The sequence below is a fragment of the Ursus maritimus genome, unplaced genomic scaffold, assembly GCF_017311325.1.
Source record: "Ursus maritimus isolate PB19 unplaced genomic scaffold, ASM1731132v1 scaffold_19, whole genome shotgun sequence".
Classification (NCBI taxonomy): domain Eukaryota; kingdom Metazoa; phylum Chordata; class Mammalia; order Carnivora; family Ursidae; genus Ursus; species Ursus maritimus.
The window spans coordinates 30,844,622-30,856,376 of record NW_024424341.1 but is presented as its reverse complement, the minus strand read 5'-3'; the positions used below and the strand labels follow the sequence as shown (position 1 = coordinate 30,856,376).

General features: G+C 46.0%; 1 protein-coding gene across 3 annotated transcripts; it reads right to left on the bottom strand.

Moving 5' to 3' along the window:
- Positions 1 to 906: 906 nt before the first annotated feature.
- NUDT7 (nudix hydrolase 7) lies at positions 907 to 11,022 on the bottom strand. Of its 3 annotated transcripts, none has more exons than XM_008689727.2 (4): positions 10,906 to 11,022; positions 8,657 to 8,810; positions 6,321 to 6,479; positions 907 to 1,563 (listed from the first exon to the last, which is right to left on the bottom strand). In XM_008689727.2, exons 1-4 carry the CDS (start codon positions 10,938 to 10,940, stop codon positions 1,195 to 1,197), a joined length of 717 nt encoding a protein of 238 aa, XP_008687949.1. In that variant the 5' UTR covers positions 10,941 to 11,022; the 3' UTR covers positions 907 to 1,194. The 3 variants fall into 3 exon arrangements, with proteins under 3 accessions (XP_008687949.1, XP_040489557.1, XP_008687951.1); XM_040633623.1 differs by having other exon boundaries at positions 8,657 to 8,697; positions 10,906 to 11,007; XM_008689729.2 differs by lacking the exons at positions 8,657 to 8,810; positions 10,906 to 11,022 and adding an exon at positions 8,477 to 8,644.
- Between the last annotated feature and the right edge of the window lie 733 nt (positions 11,023 to 11,755).

Here is an 11,755-nt window from a genome sequence, read left to right as displayed (position 1 = left end):
CTAACTTGAAGGCACGATGTATGGAGATGCCATGTAAGAAGTGGTAGATCTCAAGGGATGCAATTCAGAATGTTTGTCTTTCTGCCTTTTGATTTGGGGCTTGTGCTCAAAACCAGTGTTTTTCTGCTTTCATCATCTTAAGACAGAGAATATTATCTCTTCCCATTGGTCGGCATATGGGCTTCTTAAATTCATTTCAGTTGCTCTGGATGATGACGGCTAAACCCACCAACGCCCATGGGAGTCTTGCACGTCACAGAACCCATGTGTTCAAGGTCAGATCATCCCAAATTCTAACTGCTGGCAACACTTCAAGTTTGGGTGAATATCCATTTAGCCATTTTCAAGTGTTATGGTATATTACTTAGGGTAATAGCTCTGCTCTAACAAAATGACCCCAAATAACAGTGGCAGAAAAATGACAAAATTTTATTCTTCTTTCATGTAACAGGCCCAAGTGAACAGTGCAGGGTAGCAGGTTGCTTTACTCCAGAGAGGCATTTTGAGACCCAAACTGCTACCCCCTTTGGGTTCTGCCATCCCCCCAGGAATGGCCCTCATTTGTACGGTCAAGCCTGGGTTGCAGGTAAATCCATGTTGCAGCTCCTGGAAAGGGGAAACAGAGTCCAAGGAAGCTGGCTTAGCTCTTCAATTGGAGATGACCTGCAAGATCAACTTTCACTCACATCCCATGGGCCCAAATTAAGTTCCAGAGCCACATTTAACGGCAAGGAATCCTGGGTAATGCCATTTCTTGCTGGGGAACTGGGAGCTTGGCTTCGACTCTGCTGCCAGGGAGGAAAAGGTGGATAGATTCTGATGGCTGGACAGAAGTTTCTAGTCACATGTAACAACAGACAGAAAGAGACATTACCTCTCATGAATAAAATAAATGCCACACGGTCATATATTCAACAGATATTTATTAAGTGCCGACTATGTGCCCGATACATGTGTAGAAAAAAACATTAACATGCTGTAGGTGAAATTACGCAACACTATGAACACATTTTCCACTTTTGAAAGACTTCTGCTCTCTCAGGTAATACAGGGCAAGTGGGAAAAAGGCAAGGTTTTTTACCTTCATGTTGCAGGAGAAAGTCACACCTGTCAGTTTCCAGCAGCTCGCAGTACTGTTGTTCTTCTTAAGCACGCACAACATCCTCTGAGTTGTTTGGACGGTGGTCTCATAAATCATAACTTGCTTGTAGCATGCTTATTTAGTTTCAGGAAGGTCTCTTCAGAGGATGAAATTAGATCACTGAGATTAAACTCCATTTCAAAGATGGGTTTTTCCCCCAAAATAATTAAGGCAAGGAACAGGGCAAATTTTGCAGTTATTCCCTTGATTTGGTAAGTGACACCATCTTCAGGGTTTGTGTACTCAAAGCAGTGAATAATAACATGATGACCGTAACGTGTCACGTAATTCTGGTGGTAGACACGTGGCTGCAGGAAATACTCCAGAGGCACCAGGAACACACTCTTCACTTCATCAGGATTAGGCTGGGCCTGGAAGGTGTGGTCTATAAATCCGACAACTGGGCTTATCAATGTATCTCTCTAAAAGCAGAAAACAAAATACACAAATTAAGAAAACAGTCAAAAGCAGTCAATTATATAGGGTGGGTAGGGAAGAAGGAGGAAGAATTTGCTCCAGACATGAATGTCATAGTTCCCTGTGAAATGGGGGTAGTCTCACCCCTACCTGAGGCAGTATCTGTGAGAGGACTCTGAAAATGTATCTTTGGTAAACAGACTGGTATACTCTTTTGGAAGGGCAATCTGGCAATGTTATAAAAATGTGGTCCTTTTGACCTAGCAATTGCATTTGTATAAATATATCTGTATGATAAATTCCTACCAGCAAGAAAAGATATAAGACTGAAGCTTTTTTTTTAAAGATTTTATTTATTTATCTAACAGAGAGAGAGAGAGCACAAGCAGGGGGAGCAGCAGAGGGAGAGGGAGACGCAGGCTCTCCTCTAAGCAGAGAGCCCAATGTGGGGCTTGATCCCAGAACCCTGGGATCATGACCTGAGCTGAAAGGCAGACACTTAACCGACTGAGCCACCCAGGCATCCCTGGACTGAAGCATTATTTGCAATAACCCCAAACTCTTAAGTTATCACTCTTCCCCTGATGGACATTCAGGGTAGATCAATTATGAGTCTATCTGTACAAGGGGACACTCTGCAGCCCTCAAAATGAATGCGATAGACACCCTTCCCTGTCAGTACAGACAAGGATGTACCAGCCTATCAGTAGAAAAGTGGCATATTAACTGTGGCATATACCCAATTATGGGATATTACATTTATAATTATATACAAACTATTTTACATAACAGATGTTTATAAGTGGGGAGGGGGGATTTCTATTTATAACTGCGACTGCTTGCAAATGAATGCAGGGTATTATTAAATGAAAGACCTGCTGGGAATCTCCAGGGTGAGGCCTGGGGTTTAGTGTAGGAGATGCATAATAATAAGACAAGAGCTGCATAAGCTTCAAGCGGAAAGTGAGAAGAATTTGGGGTTCTTGGGGGGCATTCCCAGAGAAGGTGGCTGGGAAAAGCCAAGGATATACCTTGAGGCTGGGACACGAGAGCAGGATAAACAAGTCTATGGAAAATTCTCAGAGGAGTGACAGCTGAAGCATGTTTAAGAACAGTGATGACTCAGATCATTAACTGAATTAATGGTGAAAGTCAATATCTGGACCAGGAGTGAAAGACGGGAGCGTAGACTTTAGCTGTCCTTCCAGTGGGAAATCTGGGGTCCTAAGTGGCCCCCAGGCAGAAGCATTGTTCCACTAGCAGCAATCACCACCTGGCCCTGGGTGAATGCTCAGCCTCTTTGGCCACGGTTCCCCAGGAGGGGTGTCTGGGAGATGGGGAACACTCAGATGCAAGTGATTTCTTAAGGAAGTGCTCTCAGGACAAAGCATGAGGCAGGGAGGAATGCAGGCGAGAGCCCTGCAGGGCATCTGGAGGTAAAGTACACGGCAGAGCTGGGCTGTCATGCCCCTCAGCACAGTCACTGGTGAAGGACTGGCCGGCCAAGTACATTCTCAGGCCCTCTAGGCTCCCTGTGGGCAGGGAAGGGTGGAAAGCTGCAAGTGTGAGCTTTCAGAAACACAATTAAGAGGAATATGAAAGGGTCTGAACAGAATCCGCAGTGTTCGTTCAGCGTGTGTTTTGTGGTTGCTGTCACCATGAAGTGACCACAGCCTCTGGGGCCCTGGTCTAGTACCCAGCACCCTCTCCCTACTTCTTCACAACAGCCTGACCCTGAAGAAGCTTTAACAGTGGAAATCAGAGACCTGAGACAACCTGCTCAAGGTCATGGTCAGCTAATACTTGGCAGAAACCAGGATTCACCGGCCTGCTGCCCACACTCCAGAGCACAGCGCTTAAGGGCTGTGAAGACACAACTGTCGCCATATCTCAAAGAGAAGACACGCCAGCCTTGTGCATGGCTTTCATGTGGACAGTTCTCAGCTGCAGCTGGGATTCAAGCTCTTCTGAGAGCTGAGCTAGGAGCACAAACTCATCTTCACGCTAAGGGCCAAACTGCTAGGCACGGGTGTGGACGAGCAACTTCGTATGGCCAGTGCTGGCCCTTGGACTCTTGCATGTCAGAGTCTGAGAAAATAATTGGTGGGGGGAAAAAATCAAAGCCACAAAGGGAGGTAATGGTTTCAGACTGAATGTTTCAGATGGCAAGTCAGGCACGTTCAACATGGTTCAAGCTTAGAGAAGCCACGAAGACTTTGGAAACGTGTGGATGAAAAGCATCTCTCGACACACAGTTCCCAAAACACAGGTGTCTGTCTCGGAAGGAAAAAAGGATGGTGGGTTCATGGCAGACATTGCAGGACCAAGGAAAGACTGCATTCCGGCCACTTGCTGAGCTGGAAACTTGTGGAGACTGGCTTCTGCTGTGGCCACGGGGACGAGGCATGCTTCAGAGCCCCTGGAAGAGGCCACATGCTCTTAGAAACATTCCCAGGGAAGGACATGCCACTGAAAGGCACCAACATGTTTATAGGAGTCAAAGCTTCAGAGGGGGCAAAGTGAAGGAGAATGAATGGAAATGTATGGGCCACGTACACAGAAGAAGGAAAAACGTCTCCTGAGGCTGTTGCAAAGAGCAGTACATCCATGTATGACAAAGGGACACCTGGGGTGGGCTTTGAGGGCCACTGCCTGCCTTAGGGGGTTAGCACAGGAGGTGGGAAACAGCCAATAGCCCCTTCTCTAGCTCTGACACCCCAAAACATCTCCAGACATGGCCATGTTCCCTGGGGGACAAAATCAGCGCTAGTTAAAAACCACCGAATTAGGTTCTGCTTTAAGTGTTTCATCAGTGGTAGTGTTGCACTACATTTAAAAGATCTGCAAGTTCCGAAAAACAAAACCACCTTCGCTAGCGCTTCCAAACACAGGACACCATTCTTGAAAGCCTTTGTTCATTCTAACGTCTTGATAATGTAACTGGCATTATTATATCAAGAGGGGGTCATTTTAGAAATCTCCGGCTTCAGGAGCGTCTGGCCCACCGAAATGTCCTGAAGACCAGACGTTCTCCTGTGGAGACTGCTGTATTCTACCCCTCACAGGCAGAACTCAGTAGCTCCCGGGTGCCTTGGAAGTGGAGTTACTCTCACTTTGGGAACTTTTTACCATTAGGGTTCAATTTTTCAGTAGAGTTTTAAAATAAATGCCCCAAATGGGCTGGGCGATTTGCAGATGCCGAGCGGAAGGGGTTCCCGTTAGAAAATGTAGTTGCCTAGGAAGTAATTGATACATTTCTTGTCCTAATCCCACGTTTTCCCCCCTCATTTAGGAAGCATTTATTTGAGAGGCCATTAGCTTCTTCCGAACTAAATCTCCCTTGAGCAGTGACCTTTCTGTTTTGAAAATGGACCTGATTAAGATAGATGTCTCAGCATCACTGATCATCACAACACTGTACCACCAAGACTGTAAGGCAAATGGAACATTAAGGATGGTCTGGCCCTCTAATTGTTAAGCATCAGTGGGACTCTCCTCTTGAAATAAAAACGTACCTGAAAGTCCAATGTATAAAACATAGCTTATCCCTATTTCCAATATGTGATTAGAGCACTTCCCTCTGTGGTATTCTTCCCCCAAATCCATAACCCTCGCTTAACCATGAGGAAAATACCAGAAAGGTCCAAATGGAGAGGCAGTCTACAAGATATCTGACCAGTGCACCTCAGAAGTGTCAAGGTCACGAGAATAAGGAAAGTCTCAGAAATTGTCACAGACCAGAGACTAAGGAGACATGACAACCAAATACAATATGGTATCCTGGATGAGACCCAGGACAGAAAGGGGGACTTTAGTAGAAAAATTAGTTAAAGGCAAATAAAGTGTGGAGTTTAGGTAATAGCAGTGTACAACATTGGCTTCTTAGTGGTGACAAGTAGACACCAGTCGTGTAAGATGTTAACAATGGGAGGAACTGGGTGTGGTTATATGAGAACTCTCCGTAGTATCTTTGCAACTTTTCTGTAAATCTGTACCTATTCTAACATTGCAAGTTTATATTAAAAATTTTAAACCAATAAAATAATGCTGTTATCTGAGCACAAATTTACAACACTTACTCCTTCTAAAGTCATTAATACAACAGTCGTAAGTTCATGTGAAGTAAGTAAGATCTGGCTCTTGTATCAGCCCCAAAATTCACTTTGTTGCTTTTATTTATTTATTTTTTCATGTACACAATCAAGGAAATCCTGATTCATACAGAAATGTAGTTACAAATAGTAATAGTTCTTAAACAACTTGCCTAGTGATCTCAGGGTACTGCTCAATTAATGTGATGTGGAGAAGCCTGATTCCAAGGTATGTATAAAAATGAGTGTATTTAGGACAAAGGCAATGCACTGGTGACCTCCAAGAGGCTAAAATTTGGAACACAGAATGCTCAAGAGTGTGATATTTTTTCAACTGAATTCTCAAAAGAAATGTATACTGGCGAAAAAATAAATGTAAACTGAATTCTGAAGCATCTACAGGGTTCTACAGAATCCAGTTTGAAAACCACTGATGGAGTTCGACCCTTTCACTTCTAGATGGGCAAAGAGGGGCCCAGATGGGCAAGGGGACTTGACCAAAGCCACTTAACTCACAAGGGGCAAAGCCCACATAAGGTACAGTCTCTTGACTCTATCTACAGACAGCACTGTCAAGGGTCATGCTTGGCCACACGTGGAATGCTGACGATCATGGGTCCACTGCGTGCCCATGAGAGTGTTAGCAAGGCAGTCCCCCTTCCAACACTTACGTCAAGCAGACATGGCACCAAGCAGCAGACAACCTCCACTTGATGGGGATGCAGCCCTACTTCTTCCTGGGCTTCCCGGAGAGCCGTGGCCACTTCATCCACATCTGCCGGTTCAGACTTGCCTCCAGGGAAGCAAACTTCTCCAGGGGACCTTCTTAGCTGGGCAGTGAAAGAACAGAGCCGCAATGCGGGATTCCAGCCCTGGCACTATGCACTCATTCAACAGGTAGTTACTGAACTTTGAGTTTGCATCAGAGACCACCCCCACCCTGGTGGTAAGAAGGGGGGAGTAAAACCCCCCTGCAAAAAAAGTTTCTACTTGAATCCTTTTAAAAAATGACCTTTGAGAACTTCCTTCACCTGTAATTTTTCTCTGCTTATCCCTAAAAGATACCGTACACACGCAAATAGATCCATGCTGACAGGGGAGAAAAGCCAAAAGGAAATAGAATAGAAAGGGCGATGTTATCAATAGACAGCCTTGACTGAGTGCTTACCCTCCTGTGGGCATGCTGCTTCACAAGAAGATTTTCCACTGAGCCCTCAGAACAGGTCCACATGCTGTTATTTTTAAAAAGCATTTTTTTTTTATTGAGGTGAAATTTACATAACAAAATGAACCATTTAATTTATTTTTTATTTTTTAGAGAGGGAGAGAGGATGTGAATGGGGGGGAGGAGCAGAAGGAGGAGAAACTATGAAGCAGATTCCGTGCTGAGTGTGGAGCCTGACGTGGGGCTCGATCTTAGGACCATGAGATCACAACCTGGGCTAACTTTCCTCTAGGTTCCAGAGCTGGTAGGGGAGCCCACGATGAAGCAGAAGGGATTGAGGACAGGTGCCCCTTCCCCATTTACTGGGAGGAAACCCATGAACCCTACTTGTGTGACTCCAGGGAGGGGTGCAGCTCCAGTAATGCCTGGGAAGGAATTTCTTTAGACAGGTGCAGAATAAGATCTAATTAGATTTAAATACTTTTTGTTTGTTTTTAATGTGATCTTTGCACATCAGAGTTTATGGTCTAGGATGATTCTTACATAATAATCAACAGGCAAAGCTATCTGGGTGAAATAGTAACCAGAGATCCATTTTGATCTTGCCTCAATTGTCTACATTATTGTTTGTCTGATAGTTTGAAAAATAATATTGAAGTGCTTCTCCTCTGCTCTTTGGCAGAGCTGAGAACAGACTCAGGTCCCCTGGTTTCCAGTTGGATATCTCCTGTCGGAACCTGGATTTTCTTACCTCCTATGTTTATGTGATTGTTGCATGACCCAGATCCAGAAGAATCCACATGAGTCTAATCCCAAACCCACAAAACTTCTGCTGATTCCTTGACTTTCTTTTCCCCCCTCAAGGGATACTGTTCATTGATGTTCTGCTTTGAAAGCCATGCTATTATGGCCCCTTTTCATTTCTGTACTTGGATAACTTTGAAGTTGCTGCCTCCCCAGCTTTTCCTCAGAAGCACCCTAACAGCAAAGGAGAATGACGGTATCCACGGGTGTACCCAGGGGAACTCCATTCCCAGCCCAACATTTCTTTAAAGTAGAATGGTTTCTCTGAAAACCTCAGGCCATGTCTGCTAACAGCAATAGTGATGGCAGCTGAAACTAACCAGGATCTCTGCCAAGTGCTGGGGCCGGTTTAGGTGCTTTGCATTTGTTTCCCTGGGAAATCCTCACAGTAGCCCTATGAAGCAAGCACTAGTATTCTGTGCTCATTTTGCAAGAAAAGAGACTGTAGCACAGAGAGGGTAAGTAACTAGGACAAAGTCACAGAGCTGGCAAGGAGATAGCCTGTATTCAAACATGGGCAGCCAGCTTCAGAGCCCATACTATTCATTTCTGTGCTCTAGAATTTCCACATTATACCCAGGGTGGGAGGCTTCAACAGTGGTTGCTGGCAGCGGCATTGTGCCCTTCATCCCTGCCAGGACAGGGATGCCTGGGGACGTCTGTGGTTGTCACAAAGGGGTGTGCATATCTTTATCACTGGCACCTAGTGCATAAAGCCCAGAGGTGATGCTAAACATCTCACAATGCACAGAATAGCTCCCACAGCAAAGAATTATCCAGCCCAAATGCCAGCAGCACTAAGGTTAAGAAACCCTGGTCTCAATGGATTTCAAATTACTTGCTAATTAAGTTACTTACTTTTCTAAAACTTCTCCAAAAAAATGCCTTGTTATCCTGTGGCTTCTTGGACACCTGAACATCACAATCTTGAAAGTCCATTTGAGAATCCATGGCCTCAAAATGTGTGCAAGTGAGAAATTTTTGTGGGGTTTTCAAATGTCCTGGAACTTGAATGGCGGGAGCCTTTTTGTCACTTACCTTCTCTGACCGGAGGGTAAACAACAGGTGGAGTTTTCCTTCTTTTCCCAACAATGGTAAAAGGACAGAATATTTGTTAGACGATAAGTGAGAATATTTGGTCCCAACATCATACTTTTTTAAGCAGGTCTTAGCATCATCTATCAAACTGTTTCTAAAATGGAAACAAACCAAACATTTTAGTAACCAGAGTTATGATAAAAAGCTCCTAGTCCTCCTATGTTTCTGTTTCATTGTGTACCTTGGGGCTCACCATTTCTGACTCTCATTGTATTTTTCAATAGCATAGCAGAAACAATAACACCCAAATCACATGACTGTTGGCAAGCTAAAATGAGGAAAAAACTATTAAGAATATAGTTTAGCACACAAGTTCACTTTGAAACTTAAACAGAAATTATTGTAAAATATTCTTTCAACAATGCAATAGTTAAATGCTAAATTCTAAATTATATTCAAATAAGACAGGTTTGGTAAACAAGTCATTGTAAGTTAGACAACTGTCAGGTTAAGGACTTTTTCTTAACCTGCCGCTTATGTTTCAAACCCTTATGTCTTCGGTTGCCTTGTAACAGTGGTTCCCAAACTTTAGTGGCAACAGATTCATCCAGAGGGCTGGGCCACCCCAAAACCGTGACTCAGTAAGTTTGGGGTAGGGCCTAAAAGTTAGCATCAAACTCCCAAGCAATGGTATGCTGATGCTGTGGACCAGGGGAACCCACTTTAGGGATCATTATTGATAATATGCTAGTATTTGGATTTATAATAAGCAAATTAGGTGCCCTGATTTCATGACTGTGAATGTTTTGGTCCTTTTGACTGGCGTATTTTGTTGCTGGTGTGTGTAGTAGTTTAAATAGTGTCCCCCAAAATTCATGTCACCCAGAAGGCTCAGAATGTGACTTTATTTGGAAATGGTATCTTTGTAGATGTAGTTATGGATCTTGAGATAAAATCATCCTGGGCTATAAATCCAATGACTGGCGTCGTTGTCAAAGGAGAGGACACAGACACACAAACACACACACACACACAGCGACAAAGGCACTGTGAAGACACAGGCAGAAATTGGAGTGATGCTGCCACAATCTCAGGAATATCAACATCCATCAGAAGCTGCAACGGGCAGGAAGTTTCAGACACCCCGCCTTCAGAACTATGGAAGAAATTTCTGTGGTTTTAAGCCATCACGTGTGTGGTACTTCGTTATGGCAGCCCTACAAACTAACAGTCTGGTTTTAATTTTTCTCTGGGAAAGGCGGTTTTGCATCGTGGGCAAAATCAGGTATTTAAGTCAGGCAGAACTGTTTTAAAGTGTCGGGGAATGACCCCTTCAAGCCTTGCTTTCCTCATCTGCGACATACTTGAAGATACTTGTGAGCATGTAATGACACGTTCACCTACTGTGACTAGCACTTCGCCAGTGCCCAGTGAATGGTAACTCCCATCATAAACGTCCCCAGCATTAGACGGGCAGTGGTTTGTGGGAGGTGTTTGCTACTTTGTGCCTCTTTCTACGTCGCAGGTTGCTCACTAAAAGTGACTGGGTGACAGCAGTGGATTTCAAAAACGACCCAACATCTGAAAAGAACCACAGCATGCTGGCACTGGAGGGATTCTGGAGTGCATCCTGCACCACAGGCCCCCGTCCAGAAAACTGGCGCCACCGAGTGAGGCTTTTAAGAGACCCCCAGAACTGACCAGAGGGACCAGCAGAAGCAGAAGTCTGCAAATACGTGTCTGTCCACATTTGGGGCTGGTCCTTGGAACAACCACCATGAAAACACCACAGTAGCAGCCACCCTGTTCTAAGCCTGCGCTCATCCTACGCACTTTCCACACTTTTCTCTTTTTATCCTCATTAACAGTCCAGCGAGGTGAAGACTTGATCCCATCCAGGCTCAGGCAGGCTAGGTAACTGAGAAACCAGGGTCACTTTCTGGGGGTCAAACTCTTGAGAAGCCCTGAGCTGAAGAGGGAAGGCAGCCGGCCAGGGGGAAATGCTCTGCCCGTAGGTAAGGGGCGCGAACCTATGAGGCCGGGTGTGAGCCCACGGGACCAAAGCTCGGCCGGAGTGGGTGCAAAGGTCCCGGGGCCCGGCGAGTGGCGAAGTAGGCTAGCGCACGAGCGCAGGGTCTGCGAGTAGGAAGGTGGGCTCGGCAAGAACAGTCCCGGCCGAAAGGTCCCGGTACCGTGCTCAAGGCCGGGTCAGGCCCTGCTCGGAGTGCCAAGGGCGGGGGAGGCTTTACCTGCCCCGCTCCGGGGACGCACAGGGTCGCGACATCTTCCAGGGGAAAGTTTGTTTCCGGACGGAGACGCCTCGCAAGCGCTCAACTGGGTGGGCATGCGCAGAGCAGCCGCGACGTGGGACCGGGCGGGGGGGGGAGGCGGGGCCTAGGAGGTGGGGATGAGGCGGGGCCTAGGGCCTTAAGGGAGGATCGGGGCGGGGCGGGGTGGGGCGGGGCGAGACGTGGGGGTAGTATGGAGGGCGGGACTTAGGGCCAGGGTGTTCTGGGTGGCCCCACGCGGTTTCTGCTCAGCTCCTTAATGTTCCTCCGGAGAAGCAAATGAGGAATTCTGAGGTTGATGGTTGTAAAAAAGGGAAGGGGAAAAAACATACAAATGCAGTGCTGGTGATTTGAGAGGATTCTGACACCCGTATTCACTGTTGCCAGGAGGTTAAGTTGGTTCAACTTTTCTGAGCAGCTGTCTACGCATGCTTGCATGTTTACTGAGCACCTGCTATGTGCCAGCAGGATGCAGATCCCACAGCGAGCAAAAAGACCCGTGGACCCTACAGACAAGTGGGAGAGAGAGAGAGACATGGATCAAACAATTGCATAGATAAAGCAGAGGCCTTTAATTCTTTTTTTTTTTTTGTTAAGATTTTATTTATTTATGTGACAGAGAGACAGCCAGCGAGAGAGGGAACACAGCAGGGGAGTGGGAGAGGAAGAAGCAGGCTCCCAGCAGAGGAGCCCGATGTGGGACTCGATTCCGGAACGCGGGGATCACGCACTGAGCCAAAGGCAGACGCTTAACGACTGCGCTACCCAGGCGCCCCAGAGGCCTTTAATTCTTGAAGAGTGTATGAGGGAG